At 38.9% G+C, this 17715-nt stretch overlaps 1 protein-coding gene across 3 annotated transcripts in view; it reads left to right on the forward strand.

The window, feature by feature from the left end:
• The window catches only part of MTRR (5-methyltetrahydrofolate-homocysteine methyltransferase reductase), a 32515-nt gene that overhangs the window by 3649 nt on the left and 11151 nt on the right, over nt 1–17715 (forward strand). For all 3 annotated transcript variants that reach the window (XM_055798677.1, XM_055798676.1, XM_055798675.1), the window contains 7 exons: nt 311–497; nt 5501–5654; nt 7655–7772; nt 8852–9224; nt 12254–12376; nt 14210–14363; nt 16722–16810. In XM_055798677.1, coding sequence (XP_055654652.1) covers nt 311–497; nt 5501–5654; nt 7655–7772; nt 8852–9224; nt 12254–12376; nt 14210–14363; nt 16722–16810 — 1198 coding nt within the window. The remainder of the gene's footprint in view (nt 1–310; nt 498–5500; nt 5655–7654; nt 7773–8851; nt 9225–12253; nt 12377–14209; nt 14364–16721; nt 16811–17715) is intronic.

Here is a 17715-nt window from a genome sequence, read left to right on the forward strand (position 1 = left end):
ATATTTTCGTGAAACTAGTTACTCTATTGTATTGTTTACTAATACATTCTTGATAGTGAAGATGCTGTGATATTACTGCACCATAAAGTCAGTACAGCCCATATGACCAATACCACATGTCCTTTGCCATGTGGCCTACAAAGCCTGGTTGTGAGAAATGACTTCTCTTTAGAATAGATGCCTGATTTCCAAGTTAAGTGCCAGTACTGCTCTCCTTTAAAGTATCTCTTTTTAATCTAATAAGCAAAGCAAAATCTTGCTGTTCTGCATGCAATAAATTTGCTTTTATTTCTTCTCTTTTCCCCTGCAGTGTCTTTAAAAAAAAAAAAAAAAAAAGTATTCTGTTTTGGGAAATGTGCTGTGATTTAAAAAGGAGGTTTTTACTCCTCTATGCAACACAAAAGGGGCAGGCAAAAGCCATAGCTGAGGAAATATGGCAGCAAGCAGGTGCCCATGGACTTGAAGCTGATATACACTGTATAAGTGAAATGGACAAGGTGAGATACTCCATGTTGTTTCAAAAAATAGGTATTTAAGAGCTGAATTTTTCTTCATGTGTTTGATGGGTGGCTGTTAATAATTGTGAAGGCTGAGCACATGCACCCACCTAAAATATACCATCTAGTTTTAAATTTTTGTTTGTTATGAATAAGTAATTTGGACCAACACTCACAGATGCTTAATAGCCTTTTGCCAAAGGTACATCTTTCTTGTGATTTTTCTTACTAGAACATTAAATGAATATATCTTTGATCTTTCTTCTAACAACAGTGCAGTGATTTCTTGAAATCTCTTTATGTATGTAGTAGTGAAACATAGAATCATAGAGTGGTTTGGGGTGAAAGAGACCTTAAAGATCATCTAGTTCCAAGCCCCCTGCCATGGGCAGGGACACCTCCCACTAGACCAGGTTGCTCAAAGCCCCATCTAGCCTGGCCTGAACACTTCCAGGGATGGGGCATCCACAGTTTCTCTGGCCAACCTGTTCCAGTGCCTCATCACCCTCACAATAAAGAATTCCTTCCTTGTATCCAATCTAAATCTACCCTCTTTGAGTTTAAAAGCCATTCTCCATTGTCCTATCACTACATGCCCTTGTAAAAAGTTCCTCTCTAGCTTTCCTGTAGGCCCCCTTTAGGTATTGGAAGGCTGCAATAAGGTCTTCCTGGAGCTTTTTCTTCTCCATGCTGAACAACCCCAAGCCATTCAACCTGTCTCCGTAAGGGATGTGCTCCAGCCCTCTGATCATCTTTGCAGTCCTCCTCTGGACTCGCTCCAACAGGTCCGTGTCCTTATGTTGGGGGCCCCAGAACCGAATGCAGTACTCCAGGTACAGTACTCCACGAGAGTGGAGGGGGAGAATCACCTCCCTTGACCTCCTGGTCATGCTTTTGATGAATTTTGAATGAATTCTATATTTGCTGGTCAGCTCTCCTGTTTCCTGTTGTTAGAAATAACACTTCCCCCCCCACCCCCCGCCCCCGTCTGCTGGGTTTTTTTTCTGTTGTGTTGAGGTCCTGTGTTCTGTTAACTATGGGCTCCAGCATGACCCTGAGCTTTTGTGGGGTCTTCTCGAGTTACTTAGCATATGCACTCCAGTTCACAGGGGATACACTGAAGTTCTGTTCTAGAAAGAAATAAAAAGCTTGGCAAGGAAGTAAGGAAGTGGGGGTTTATTATTTGCTACTATCCAGGGTTAAGGGTCTGAAAACTGTTAGTGTCTGTAACTAAAAGCAATATGGACTGTAATTTCCTTCACAAAGTACTTTCAACTGTATGTCCTCAAAAATAAAATAATTAAAAAACCCAACCAAACAAAACTTGATAGCCTGGTATTTCATATGAGATGAGCAGAAAATAACCAAAAGAGTGTTTTTCATGTACTTGAAGATGTAAGAAGTTTATAAAAATAATTTAGTTTTCTTTTAGCAAGTTCCTTTGTTGATACTACATGTTGAGTAGCTGGACATCTGCTTTTAAATGAATGTTCACTGGGTATGTAGGAAAATGTTAACAAAGAGACTTTTATACAGCCAGCAAGGAATTTGAAGATTCTCTTTATATTCTTCCATTTAATTCCTTCTGCATTTGACAGGTTTGGAGATTAGTTTCAGGAAAGCAGTAGGCATGGTATTTCTAGCCCTGTTATTGGCCTGCCACTTCAATAAATCTGTTTTGTCAAATTTGGCAAGGCAACTCAAAGCTGAGAGTTATTGATGAGGTTAGAAAGATGTACTGGATTGAGAATCTGAGAATTCGGCACTGAGGAATAAAGTAGTTTCTGCAGCTTTGTAGATTTCATCACTTAAGCTTTTCCTTACTCTTTGCTGTAACTTCTAGAAGCTTAAGTGTAGTTGGGGAGGGGAAGGCAGGATGGCATAATGTGATGGAGCAAGAGCTTGCTTGAATTTGGCAGGGCCTCTTCTGAACTCCTTTGGGCATTTTAGACCTGAGAGTTTATTCCACAACATGCACAGTTCAGAGAGAGGGATGTGTATGCTTTAGGTGAAGGTGTAGGAGGTTTCCATTTTGTTTGTATTTGTCTGAAGGCCCGTCTTTATGCAGCAGTTCGGTATTTTTCAGACCTTGTCATCACTTAAAGGAATTGCTGTGAAGGCCTATGGGTGGAATCGGTGGCATCAGAGTCAATAGTCATAATGTGATCCTGTTGCCATACAAAAATGAACGGTCAAATGCTGCTCAAATCTCAGAAACGCTGGCTGTTTCCAGGTCATGACTCTCACCTACACTCTCATAGGTGAGAAAAGGTCATAAATCTTTGGTTGGCTACTGTGATTGCTTTTTATGCTTGATGGAAGACTGAAATGAAGTGGAAGTGAAGTAGGAGCAGTGAAATAGGAGGCTAAATGGAGATCATCTTGCATCACAGTGCAGGTAGTCAGCCTTGGATGAGTTACCTGAATAAGCACATTCACCGTGATATGTATTATTCTGAAAACAGCCTATCAGGCTGTCTGATCCCATCCTCTTCCTTCAGCAATTGTTCACAGCTTGAGCAGGTTGCTCACTGCTGTTGTATGGCACTGCTGTCCTTGGCTGAGGAGTACTTTTGAAAGAAAGAGAAAGAATGGGACAAAGGTTTAACACTAAGGATATAGGAAGAAGTGGAAGGTAGAGTAAAAAACTGTAATTGTGTAAGGTTCTTGTTGGTCTAGTGATATATCAGACCTCCCAGTTATCGACAAAAATTAGTGCAGGACTTCTGTCACCAAACGTTGACTTCCAAAAGGTCTTTAAGTTTGCAGAGGAGAATGTGCAGAAGAACAAGCAAGAATTTAGTGAACTAATCATACTTCTGTTCTAATACACCACTTTTTACTTTCTGAGCTTGTGTCTTTTTTTTTTCTCTTTTTCTTTTTAATGGAACACAAGTCACTGTAAACTTTTATTTGATATTGGTAGACTGTTGCTTTTTTTACTTGAATTTGCTTTTGTTTGTAAATGTAGTAGTCACCTGTGGTAATGCACTGCAGAAGCTGTTGTATTTGGACTTGCCAGATCAGCTGCGGAAGTTCTGAAAATATGAATTACTGCAACAGGACCCTTAAGGCCTTTTTTTGCACAGCTTACAGTTCAGTTTTGGAAGTCTCAAGAATTTGTGGGTACTTGGGGTTTTGCCTGAAGTTGTAAAAGACAAAACCTCTGTTTGGTATGTTCCTAGTCCACAACTCACTGAAGTCTGGCCAAGTACTGGGGAAACAACTTGCAAGCTTACTCTCTTGTACTTCTCCAGGCACCTGCTATTGGCCACTGTTCAGGACACTGTCTAGATGGGAATTTAAGTTGCTCCATGCAACTGCTTTTAGATTCCTCAGGAAAGTTTTAGAAAACATGACAACAGCAAAACCCCTTGATACTCTGTTTCTTTGTATTCCTAACCTTTGTGGATTGTAGGTATAAGGGGTAACTTTTTACATGGCTTGAGGAGTGCTAAGGTTTGAGTCATTTATTGGGTGAAGTGTTTAGAACATAACTCCTCACTCTGAAGTTTTGAATTGCAGCCCTGAAACTGCTTGAAATGCAACATAGTATCTCTTGCAAGCTTTATATTTTCTCATAATCCTACTATTTTATTAAACCTGGAATGCTGCGAGAGTTTAAACTGAAACCTACAGGGAGCAGTAAAAGGAGCTTGGGTTTCTTATTATGGCAAAAAGGAAGTTAAGGAGTGACCTAATAGCAGCCTACTTGAGCCAAACTCTTCTTGGCAGCAGAAAACTGTACAATGGGAGGCAAAATCCACTGAGTGTAGCCTGATTAAACTCAGATTGGACGCTAGTGGAGAAGCTCTTCTGGGTGGAAGAGGCTGCCCAGAAAGGTGGAATCTCTACCCTTAAAAGTTTTCAAAATTCAGCCGGAGTAGTAGTTGACCTATGCAGTGTTGGCAGTTAGTCCCACTTGGAGCATGGGGTGATACTAGGTGACCTCCAGAGATCGCTCCCAAACAAGGTGTCAGTGATTCTGTGGAGCTGTGTTTCACATAAGTCACTATCTGTCCATGTGATTCAAAACCTGTAGCCTGTAGGGGTGCTGTGAAAGAGCGTTTTGTGCCAGTGACCTGACTGGCTGCATGCTAGCACAGTGCTGCAGCCCGCTACCAGTGGAAAGCTGGAATAATCAAAGAAACAGAATGCTTTTTACCTCAGAAGTAATAAATGTTTGCATGAGACCTGAATTTACGGAACTGGTGCATAGTCCCAAATATAGCCAGTTCTCATCAACCTGGTGTAATGGAGTAGCCCCCATAAAATCATGGGAAATATAGAAGATTGGTATTTGCAAAGGGGAGAGAAATGAACTGGGAACAGGAGCCAAAATAAATGAAACTGTAGAGCACTGTGAGACTTTGTTCAAGGCTACCTTAGTTCCTGCAAAGTACAGTGGGGTTTTTTTGTGACAAAGTCAGATGCAACATGGAAGTTATCCAACAGAACCAAATGATCCCTAATAGAACTTAGAAAAGATCCCTACAGTTTGTATAGCCACACCCCAGGTATCTGTGTGAAATGGTCAGGATTATGGCTAACAGTGTGATTGTGATCATATATATAAAAATACTTTTTCTACTTGACAAAGCAAATACTGTATGAGTTGTGTATTTAAGCTCTACGAGTGCAGTTGTGAAGTGTTCTTCATGTGTATACTAACCTGCCCAAAATGCTACCCTTCAGTGTTTGTGTATGGGATCAGGGGATAATTCAAGTTGAAAGGGACTTTGTGAGGGGAACTCAGTGGAGGTCAAAGCAGGTTCCTCAGGGCTTTACCCAATCTGGGTTTGAAAACTCCAAACACGATTATAACTTGCATCCCCAAACTGACTTGTAATTACTTGAAAGACTTTCTCTGGTATAATACAGGTAAGATGAAATTAAACATTTTTCTGTGTACCTTTGGGAAAAGAAAGAGTGGAAGATAGTATCTAAGGCCACAAATAGATATCAAATGGTACCTTGAAACTTACTTGTTCTATTACTTGCAGTATAACCTGGAAACAGAAAAGGATCCTGTAGTTATTGTTATTTCCACCACTGGTACTGGAGATCCACCAGACACCGCCCGCAAGTTTGTAAAGAGAATTCAAGACACGACCTTGCCACCTGATTATTTTGCACATCTCCAGTATGGATTGCTAGGTGATGTAGTATTTTCTATGTAATTATAGTGCTTGTCTGTCAGTGAATAATACGTAATTTTTTCACTTGTGAATAGGTTGTTTGGGCTTTTTTAAGTGCCTGTAAAACACTTTATTTATAGTATGAACAGCTTTTTAATATAATGTCCTTTATGAGCAATAAAGGAAAATTGTCACAGAAATGATCTGAATGTAAGCAACCAACCCAATTTTTTTATAGTTTAATTTTCTTTGCTTAAACAACATATGATATAAGCTATCTATAATTGCTGAAGTTTTAATTTGTGTCAAGTCTCTGTGGACTAGATGAGCTTATTTGACTTTGTGGGTAACTGGGCACTTTTCTATACAGAGGGAAAGGCAGTATAAAATGTCCTTAAAAGATAAGGTATTAAGATCATCCCATCCCTTTAAATTCGCAATACTTTTTAAGATTTTGAATGTCGTGCTCCTCAATAGAAGGAAGGTAACTTCAGGTTAAAGGTTGATATGCAAATTCAGATTTGTCAAAATGCATCTGATATATTGTGACCTGATGGTAAGATCAGCTTGTTGAGTTTTCCGGTTGTGTTTAAACAAACTCCAGAAACTTCTATTTGAATCTAGGTTTTAACTTCAAAGATGTGAGGAGTGATGATGCTCCTAGGTTTCTCATGAGGAAAGTACCCACTAGTAGGAAATATCTAGTGGAGGTGTGATGTGGAAGTCTGAAATATATGCATCCTAATCATGTAACATTTTGAGAAGGTGTTATGCTGTTGCCTAGTTATACATTACAGTTTGTGAAACAGTTAGGTTTTCATAGCTGACTCAATGCTTATGTGCATATATGAAGATAAGCATTGCATTAATACTCATCAATACAGATATATTATCTAAGTTAGTGTTTTGTGATTCTGGTTTAAAATGTTATCAGTCTTAAAATACATTCATGGTATCCCTTTCAACTTGTCCAATGAAGTGTTCATTTTAAGTACTGTTCTTGACAGGGAGCAGAAGTCATTAAAGAAAAAAGAAAAAGAAAAGGAACAAAAGGGCTGTTATAAAGGAGAAAGCAATAGTCCATTGTTGGGGTGGGGCAGGGGATTAATAAGGATCTAGCAGTTTGAGTTGCACACAAGAAAGGGTCAGGCTGTGAAAAATCATGATAGTTAGGATACTGAAACAGTGCTGAGGATTACATATGGAATTTGTGAAGACTACCTACCAGTGGTCTTTGGGATTGGTAGATAATCATCTGTTAAGGATGAGGTGTGTGTGGTTGATCGTTTTTCGAGTGGACCAGTGGTTTAGTCGATCTCTTAATGTCTCAAATCCTCCATGAATGTACCTCCTGAGTCCACTGACTGTTTGACTGATATCAAAGAGCATCATCTTCTAACAGAACATCTTCACAACTGTTAAAGTGCAGAAAACCCAGTGCAATGAAAATGAGGTCTACAAAGAAATCAATGATTCTTGGGGAGGAGGATGTTGGACCAGATTCTCTTATGCACATTTTCCTACATTTCTTCTTCATGCTCTTTAAAGTCACTCCTTTTTTGATTATTTTTTCTCAAGGCTCCAATATTCTTAAATTACTTTTAATACTCTTTCCATTACATTGTTAAGATATATTAACAATTTTAACCTGAAGGTGAGATCATTTCTTTCAGTAATTCACATACAGTTTATCAGTTTCACTCTTATTAATTATTTTGGTTACTTACATTTTTCCTGTAGGAGCAATTTTGTATTTTTTAAAAGCCTCAAACCAAAGCAACATTCTTCTGAAATATGAAATATTGAAAGCCAAGTGTTTTTAAAGAAATTCTGTGTCTTACATTTGTGAAGAAGGAACCACTTTTTCAGCTCTGCTTTGGGACAAACACAGGGTGTTTTTGAAGGTCAGATTCTTCTGTTTGCCTGCAAGAAAATCCTGTGTTGTCTTTGCAGATCTTGGTCTGTGTAGCCTGGGTGGCTGGCTGAATGACATAGTTCCCCTTTTCTTTAATTTACTAGGTCTGGGAGATTCAGAGTACATGTTCTTTTGTAATGGTGGAAAGACAGTAGATCGACGACTTCAGGAACTTGGTGCTCAGCACTTCTATGACACAGGATTAGCAGATGATTGCGTAGGGTAAGAGCTGCATGAATTTGGATTTTGTTTCTTCAAGGTGCAATAATTACATGTGAATTTGACTAAGCATTCTGAACTCTTTGAAATCAGGTGAACCTGAACACTCAGCACCTCATAGATATGAGTCTTGTCTGAACACAGTATGACTTTTCAATCTCAGTTGCCAGTAAATAAAACTCCATTTTTAAAGTGTGAGTAACATCTGTAATGGCTGGAAAAATGGGGGGTATTTAGCAGTTTTAGAAATTAAGTAATTCAGAGTAAGTGGAGGCTTTTGAAAATGTAGTCTGTTTACTGAAGAAAATAAAAATAAATCCAGTTCCCAGTATGTGTGGTACTGCGTAATGGGATCACTTTCTACATACACATCAGACTTTTATCCAATCTCACATCTTGCAGGTGAGCTGCTTTAGGCAAATCCTACAATGCTTTTTCATTTTTTTCTCTCCTCTATAAACATCCTTTTTTTTTTCTTTTTCCTTTTTTTTTTTATCCCTATAGAAAAATTATATAAGAAGGAATTTTTGATTGCTGTAGACAAATTATGTAAGAAAACAAGTCCCTTCCTGTTCTGTTGCTCTTTCTGGCCGGTAGGCTGCAGTCTTGGCTTGTTTATTTTGAACTTCAGATTGTATCAGCTTTGTGCATGGTGATGCAAGACATTTGAACACAAGCATTGCCTTAACCATAAAACTTGTGTTCTAAAATAATAAAATTGGACCGTTAGTGCAAGCTGTTGATGTTGCTGTTGCACAATGCAAAGTTGCATATTTTGCTATCATCCCTTCAACTTCCTGTCGTAAAGTTCAGCATAAGAAAATAAAAATAAGAAACTGGAGGAAGAGTAAGGCTGTTACACATTTTAGACTCCATAAATTTACATAGTGGTAATAACTAAATGAAAATACTTTTTAAACAAAAAAGTAATATTCTAACAGCTGCATATATATATATATATATAAATATGGGAAATGAACAGTGTTTTTAGCTTTTGTGATGTGTTCATTATTTGTAAATTAACAGTCTAGTAGATCACAATAATTCATCCATTCCTTTCTCTTTTGTGTGTCTCTTCCAAGTTTGGAATTAGTGGTTGATCCTTGGATTGATGGACTTTGGCTTGCCCTCAAGGAAGCATTTGTATTGCAGAAAGAAAAAGAAGGCATGAACGGTGTTGTCGATGCTGATTCTAGCTCTCACTCTGCAGCCCCACACATTGTGCATGAACTAAACTTAAGCTCAGAAGTACAGAACTTGAAGCTAGAAGATGAGGGAGTGAAGAGTTCTGATATTCTGTCACAGAAACTGATTGACATCAATCTTGTGGCTTCAGCTAGAGACAGTGAACCTTCACTTATTCATTCTGTCCCTCCTGTCTCTCAGTCTGCTCTGAATATTCCTGCATTGCCAGCAGAATATATAGAGGTACAGTTTCAGGACACCCATGGTGAGGTAAGGACTTCACTCTGAATGATGAAAGCTTCCAGCTCTGGTAGGAGCCAAGAGCATATGCTCCTACATATGGCTCAAAAGAGCAAAGTGGGTGCTTACATGAAGGAGATATGTCCATGAACGCAGGAGGCTTCTGAATTGTAAGTAAAAGATCCATTTATAATGTGAAAATGTAGTTACCACCATATAAGTTGAGTTATAGACACTTACGTGGAGGTATAATTTAGCTAAATAATAATCTGGCATTGCAGTGCCAGGAATGGAAGAATTAAAATCCTCTAGTGGCTTATGTTAGAACAGTGAAAGCATCTTCCTGTAGTAAGGAGTATAGGACAATTTCTGTTCAAATTTTTAGTACTTTCAGAATGCCTTAAGAGGGTGTAAAATTGCTCAGAAATCTTGATGCATATTTAATAACAGACAAACTGGTCATTGTAAAACTTTATAATAATTTTACTATTGGAAATGGAAGATGAACGGTAGATCAAAAGCAAGTGTGTTTTTTTCTATGAAGCCATGTTGAGCAAAGACCTGCTGTATAAAGAGAAGAATTAGCATGAGCTGGGAATTATCTGCAGTTGGCATATTTAGTGTTCAAAATGAACTGGCAGGTGTGACTCAAACTTTTCTGGTTGCCTGCCAAAGGGCAGACGTTTTGATTATCTGTGTGAGGGAGCAGTGAGGTCTGGCTGCTCTTTAAATAACAGGGAGCCAAGAGCTGAGCGTGGTAACACAGCCAGTCCCGTCACCCAGTACTGAAGTAGTGAAAACCAGGAGATGTCAGCCAGGATCAGCCGAGAGTGCAGTGTCATCAGGCAAGTTTGTGGGAACGAGACAGGTCTGGAGCCAAGCTGGGAATTCCATCTGCAGATCCAGGTCTGGGCCAACAGGATCTGGAGCCAGTCATGGGCATGGTTATGGCCGAGCTGCCAGCCAGTGCTGCTGTGATGTCGCTCAGGCAGGGACTGAAGAACCAGGGCTGAGCTGAGCTGAGGCTCCTGGGCCTGTGAGCGGAAGTGGGGCTGGAATCCTCTGGTGGGGCTGGTCAGGACCATGAAGGCCAGTTAGTATTCTCAGGGCCCTGACACTTTCTACTGAGAGTGTCTATGGTAATGGTGGGAGAATCACTTAGTCTAGCTAATATAATTACATAGGAGTGTTTGAATGTAAAGACTGGATAATTTTGCTTTTATTTTAGACCTCGTATGTAGTTCGTTGTGGTCAGGTTGTTGAATTAAATAATCCAAATTACTGAAACAAAGATTTATGATTTAGAGGTACTCTTCAATTAAAGACTAATAGTTCATTCAAAAGTGGTGCTACAGTAATTAAAAGAGCCTGTTTTCTTATTTTAAAGTCAACGTGTTTCAGAGATCAGCCTGAATATAATTGGTCATGTTCTAATATTGATGCCTTAACTTTTCTGTAAACAGAAAAAAAGTAAATTTTGCTTTTGAACAGCAGATTAAAAAAAACTGAATCTGCTAATCTGGAATTCAGTGACAGATTAAAGATTATAGTCCAGATTTCAGGTATAAAGCTGGGTGGTTGTCTTGAGCCTTGGAAAGAATCAAATGCAGGTTTTGGTTTTTTCCCTTTGGCACTATTTTTGACATAGTTGGCTAGACCTTGGCAACACGTAGGTCCCGTCTAGGGTCATGTTTGATTTTACAAGTATGACACAATTCATGTCCTTTTCCAGTATTTCACATTGCAACAACCATGGGTGTTTTTTTCCAAGCACAGCTGAAGTCGGTTTGTTTTGAAGTGCATCAGCCTGAGGTTTGGGTACAGACTCCCTGCCGTTTAAAGAAGGCTGGGTGCACAGTCTCTCTAGTTATTTGATCTGTGTCCTGGGCTGTTGACTCTCAGGATTGAGTTAAGGTGCTGAGCAGAGTAGCACAGCAGTATGGCAGCAACAGTATGCATCTTAAGCCTTTGTGGCAAATGTAAGATAATACAGTTTATCTTAAATCTTCATCTCATTATGCCTTGAACTTGACTTGGAGGGAATATGAATGTAGACACTTATCACTGTCCAGCTGATGTACAATAATTTGATATGGCCTAAGCTGTTAATTGCCATATCAAATATTTTAAGAGAATAATAAAATTTCCAACTGTTGGTACCAAGTGATTCTCCTGTCCTTTTTTTTTTTTTTTTTTGTCTTTTCTTTTTTTTTAATAGGGAATCTTCAGATTAACACATATTCTTTTACTAGTAGAATAATTCCTTTCCACTTGACAGAGTATTATTATGGACGTTTGGTGTGTCTCCCATGTCTTTTCATTTTTGTCTGTACTGATCTCAAATGAATCTTGCTGACAATAGGATTGGAGAAATGAGGGCTGTAGTCTGGTCTTCAAGTGACAGTCTTTGCCAGAGGTGGTCTGGAATTATTCTTGGTGCCCGTTTACAATTCTTGGGGCACATTTTCACCTGTGTAGAAATGTTGTGGCATAACATGATGCTGTTTTGTAGAGTGAGGTTTGCAGTTTAGCTCTGAATTTAACTGTAGGTTTTAAAATTCCTCTTATAAATTGTCTGCAATAATAGCCCCTTTTACACCTTTAAGTCTTAATCTGTAAATCTGCAATAATGTTTTTAAATAGCTCCTGTTCTTACTCCGTATGTTGTCTGTTCTGTACACCTAGTAATCCTTTAATTAGATGGGAGTTTTCTGGGTTTTAACATAAATACATTCTCTAATTGGCTGTTTTTAAGGCAGCTCTTGAAGAAGGAAACAGCTAGCTGCATTTGATGGGAGTTTAGGCCCATTAGACTATTCAAGCCTATTGACTTTTTATACTTGGATATATGCCTGTTACTGCTTGGATGTGATTTTAAAAAACGTAGAGCAAAACACTCTATGAATATAGAAGTTTTCTGGTTTTCCTCATTGTTTTGAATCATTTTCTAAGGTTGTTTAAAAAAACTTGTGTACCAACACTAATTCCTGTATGGCATAGTAAGCTGTCGTTCAGCTGACTGGCATTTTTAGTGTAAGCTTTCATGTCCTCTTTTTCAGAATCCGCATCTATCCTCACTGATTTCAGAGGGGACAGCCTTTGAAGTGCCAGTTACAAAAGCAGTTCAACTCACTAGAGAAGATGCAATAAAAACCACATTGCTCTTAGAACTTGATATTGCAGTAAGTTCGTGATGGCTTTCTCTTTAGTGGGTTAAAATAAAGGGTGAAAAGCATGTGTGTTATGTATGATAACTGGGAGGGTAATTATTTATTTGACTGTTTAAAAAGAAATAATAATTCTTAGAATGTTTTTGGGTGGAAGGGACCTTAAATAGTTCCAACCCCCCTGCCACTGGGGTGCCCTTTCTTTCGCTAGACCAGGTTGCTCAATGCCTCATACAACCTGGCCTTGAACACTTCCAGGGATGGGGCATCCACAGCTTCTCTGGGCAACTTGTTCCAGTGCCTCACCACCCTCATAGAGAAGAATGTTCCCTATATTGCAAATGGATGTCACTTTAGACTGATCAATTTTTTAAATGAAAAGCTTGATTTGTTCACTGAAAGATATGACTCCAAGGAAGTCAAAACAGATTTAAAACTGTCAAATTAATTTCTCTGTTGTTCCATGGATATTGTATTAACTGAAATACCTTTTTGAAGGGAATTTGCAATGCAGAAGGGCAGGCAGGGAATACTGAAAATGAGTAATCATTCAGTTTGTGAGTGTACAATGTAGGGAATATTCAGAAACTATAATAAATTGAAGCTATTGCTTGTGGTAGGTAGTCTACACAAGTAAATGTTTGACTAGTATGATCAAGTGGTAAGAACAGTTTAGCTTGAGCACTGGTCCTGCTTCTGGCATTCATTTGCTCTGACTTGTTAACTTACTGCTCAAACTGTCAACCTCTGTTACCCTTGGTGTAAAAACTGGTTAGTTTATTCAGGGAAGATCACATTTTGTATACTGATTTGAAGGTGAAAGGCAGAGAATGCTCAATGTTACTTTACAAGATATCTTTAAAAGGAAAATATGTTGCTTTTGAGTGGGTTTCTAGAATATTGCCTTTGGGATATTGTGGTTTTGGCAGTAACTTTTATTGGACTCTATTAGCCTGATCTGTGTCAATATCCATGGGACATATTTATGACTGAGATTTAAAGATAGTCTATTAAGTTTTGAGCAACTGAGTCTCTGAGGTGACATGTCTTTTTGCATACATCTATATGTATACATGTATCCTGTCATCGGCACCCACTGAAAATTAGAACATTTTTTGCCTTTTTTTCCTAATGTTCTCAACAGTCTGTGTATGCAGGTCACCTCACCTGATGCATAAGGGAAACATAATGCTGCAAGTATAATTACGTGTGTTCCTGTAACAGACAGAAGCTTGAGTAGGGTTTCAGCAATTGCACACAAGAACCTCAGCCAACTAAGTAGAATCTAGGTCTTAAGATCCGAGATACCTTTTAATTTTCACTGTGCTCTTCTCTTGCTAGTTTTCATTATTTTTTTTCCTTCAGAAGATAAAAGCGATTTCGGTCATTTCAGTCACAGTTCATCAAACAGTTTAACCAGCAAATTTTTAGTGGCAGGGTATCTCTATACAAAGTGGCATTAATTATAAGGACTTCCTTTCTCTGCTCTTTTCAAACCAGAAAACAAAGTACATCAGTAATTAATAATCCGGGCTGATTATATAATACATCCCCTTAATACATATGATTTTCCTTCTGTTTAGGCTGCTCATCGGTGCTTATTAAAGAGTGCCCAAATACGTAAACCAGATAAGGAAAGATCTTTCTAATTAATAAGGTTAAACCTGAAAAGAAGAGATGAGTATTTAGTTTCTAATGTGCTCTCAGCAGTGAAATGCTAGTATAGAGTAAAAGAACATATGACTTCATGTGACTGCAATAGCAGGAAGACTTTTGTCAGGAATGGTGATGCTGTTGGGCTTGGTTTGTGATATAATTTAATAGAAATGATCTCATATTTTAAAACAGGATACAGTCTTCGACTACCAACCTGGAGATGCATTCTGTGTAATATGTCCCAACAATGTTGATGAGGTGGAAGAACTTCTTCAGATCTTGGGACTTTCTGAAAAAGCAGAGTCCTTTATTTGTCTAAAGGTTAAGCAGGGCACTAAAAAGAAAGGTATGATGTGATGCACTAGTCATGAACAAATACTCCTTTCTGTGTTGGTAGTAGTTGGTATGCATAGTTTTGAACATTTTTATCTTTAGTATTGGGACACAGCTGTTGTTTCATGGAAGCATGTTGGAAGTCACAGAGATGTGTTAAAAAAGAGATAACACCTAGAATGCTGCTGGTGGTTTTTCTGTAGATGAGTTAGCTTCTGACTGGGAACTTGAGCCTGGCATTAGCATTCATCCATCTCATTCTTTCTCTGTGCTCCTTCATGTTTATGGAGATGAGCCTTTACTCACATAACCTAACAATCCCCCACTTGGAAGTAAAATCTCTCCTTGCGCAGCACTTCGCATCAATCTGTTTTACAACCTAAGAGGACCACACTCCTGAAGCAGAAGACTTAAGGCTGCTGCAAGATGCCTTTTAAGGGGCTTGTAGGTCTATGTGGATCTGTTCTGTCTTATGATCCCCGTGCCTCAGAAAAGGGTAGCTGCAAGGTATGCCCGTGTACTGCCAGCTGGACCTGTGAGAATTAGTCTTCTCTTGCCTTTCAATTGTTGTCTTCATGGTGCTGCTAAGCTGTACCTTTAGTTCTGCAGGGTGGGTAGGGCTCTTTGTTGTTCCAGTCTATGGGTAAATTAGTTCCTATATCCAGATTCCCTGCATCAAGGGCAAAACAAGTTGTCCCTTAAGTATGAAATGTAAATGGACCCCTGTTCTTGGAATTAGGGAGTAACTCACCTGTTAATGAGGTGAGTTTACCTGACAGGCCATGCTGTAACATACTATATGGGATGTCCAGGCCCAGCTGATACCCATCCTAGACTCCCTCTCAAGTCACAAACCTCTGCTGGGAGGGGTCACCGTTTAGATTTGGTGCAGAGCCAGTATCAGTTACAGCTTGGACCCTGCACTAGGGATGAGCCCTGCATCTGCAGGGCTGGCCTGGCTTGTTATCCAGCCCCACTGCACTGAACCCCCTCCCACTTCACCCCCCTGCTTGGGAAATCCCCATTGTTCTTGTTCCTCTGGGACAGACCCCTCCAAACACACCTGCTTCTTCTGCCCTGCCTGCCCCTGACCCCCACTGCCCCAGCACCAAAAAAAAAACTAAAACCAAAACCAAAAAACAAGTCCCAGAAAGGTCCCAGCTTTGTAACAATCAACCTTTGGATCAGGGCTTATCCAAAGCACCCTCAAGCTCCAGGCAGTATTATCCCATTCACCTTTGACGAGATCATTTGAGAGAACGAAACAGAAATTGTCTGCAGTCTCGTACAAGGTCTGTTGTTCAAATACTCTATTGCCATAGTTGGGTTTTTTTAACTGTATGTATGAGCGTCCTGGGAAGAGGATTAAGTACTTCTAACATGCTGTCAGCATGTTCAAGAAAAGGGAGTTTATGTGAAAGTGGATGCTTCTTTCCTGCATTGTATTTATGCAGATCCTCTTTATGTTTGAAAAATAAATTTTGTTCTTTGTAGCAAGGGTTCAGTCAAGTGATGCTGATATGAAGAGCTAATTTAGCAAGTTATATAGGTATATTCTTAGAGTGAAAATTCTGTAGTATTAAAGGGCTCTTGAACATGGAAAAAAGCATAGTAATCAATAGCTAGATGTTGAAGCCAAGAAGCATTGTCAAGAGAAATCACAACATGCAAGTTGGGTTTGTAAGGAAACCATTTGGGACCTGCAGAGCTTATTGATTACATGTTTTGTCACATAAATGCTCTTATATTGCTTTTGGGGTTAACGTAGAATAACATGGCATGGTATGAGGCTTCTAAGCCTGGCTGCACCCTAGCTGATTCCATGAAGGGATAGGTGGGATGTCAGTGAACCTCCTTCCCAGAAATGGAACCTGTAGAATGTACAGGAGGGATTATTTGCTTGTACAGAAACCCCTTGGATCTGCTGGGCTCCAGCTTGGCACTGGCTGCATACACCTTTGGTTAGGTTGTTAGAAAACTTCAGCATGTTTTGATTTTCAGGGGTGGTTATTGATGGAGGGGAAAAAATACGGGTGGTCCTTTTCCTGGTAACTATTCCTCTGAGTTTCTTCAAGGTGGAAAGTGGCAACAAAGCTTCAAGTGGTTTAGCAGTGAAATTTATTTGAACACTCGTGTATATAGCCCTCTTTTTGTTTGACTTTTCATTGGAAAATTGTCATTGGTACTTCATTGGCAAACAGTCTTGCTGTTTAGTTTATAATTTACACTAACCAGCTGGGGTTTAAACATTCAGAATTGAATATGCTTTAGCATCTTGTAATTCTCGAAGGAGCAAGCACTCTGTGATGCCATTTTTGGATGTTAATAGATGCATGTTTTGTTTTGTTGTTTTTTTCTCCCAATGAACTAGGAGCATCTTATCCACAACATATTCCTGAAAGAAGCACTTTGAAATTCATTCTAACCTGGTGTCTGGAAATAAGAGCAATTCCCAAAAAGGTGTTTATGTTTTTCTTCTTATAAAGAGAAATCCTTAGTAGTTCTATGCTCTATGGGTTCTTACAGATCTATCCTTGCTTCACGTGTAGTTACTGTGTTTCTTGGTGAGTAAGGATTTTCAATTTGTATGCTGCTGTTTGTAATTTATTTTAAGAAATTTCACTTCTGATACTTTATCTGGCAAACTATGAGATACCGAAATCTCTGTTCCTGTTCTGCAGTACCTTGATTCATAACTAATCTGGAAGTAAATAGAAAAGTATTAGATATTTGGATTCAGGTAACTGGAAGGCTCATGGCACCTGGCCTCATAGGCATTTTGGAGAAATCTTTCTTTCTAATCAAAGGGAGCCATATCTGTGTCAAGTTTTGTTACTGAAAATACTCATGTTGCTCTATGCAAACACAGCCATAATGTCTTCACAGCATTTCAGTAACTGGCAGAATTAGAAGAAAGATTTTTGCTTCTATAGTATTTGTTCTCACAATGTGTGAATATTATTTTCCTTTCATTCTGTGCCTGCAAAAAAACCTGGAAGCTTGCAACTGGAAATGCGTGTGTATTTCTGGTATTGTCAGAACACATTTTAAAGATAACTTTGTATGAGGGTTAAAGCTAAACAGTTGTGTTTGTTGAGTCTCACTTTTTACTCACTTTTAGTGTATTTTGTAGCAGAAGAGAAGAGAATCTTCCAGTTGTTTCAACTTTTTCAAAAATGCATTTAACAATTTGAAGATTTGTCTCAACGATAAGAGTAGGCAGAGAGTGCTGGCTGGGGAATATCACCCAGGCCAGTTTTTATAACCTATCTACTTTATTACCTGTTCAGTGTAGAACGTGCTTTATGTAACTCCATACTCAAAACTATTGTTTGGGTGCACTCAGATTACTTTCTGAGTATTCT

This window comes from Falco peregrinus, chromosome 3 (assembly GCF_023634155.1).
Source record: "Falco peregrinus isolate bFalPer1 chromosome 3, bFalPer1.pri, whole genome shotgun sequence".
Lineage (NCBI taxonomy): Eukaryota > Metazoa > Chordata > Aves > Falconiformes > Falconidae > Falco > Falco peregrinus.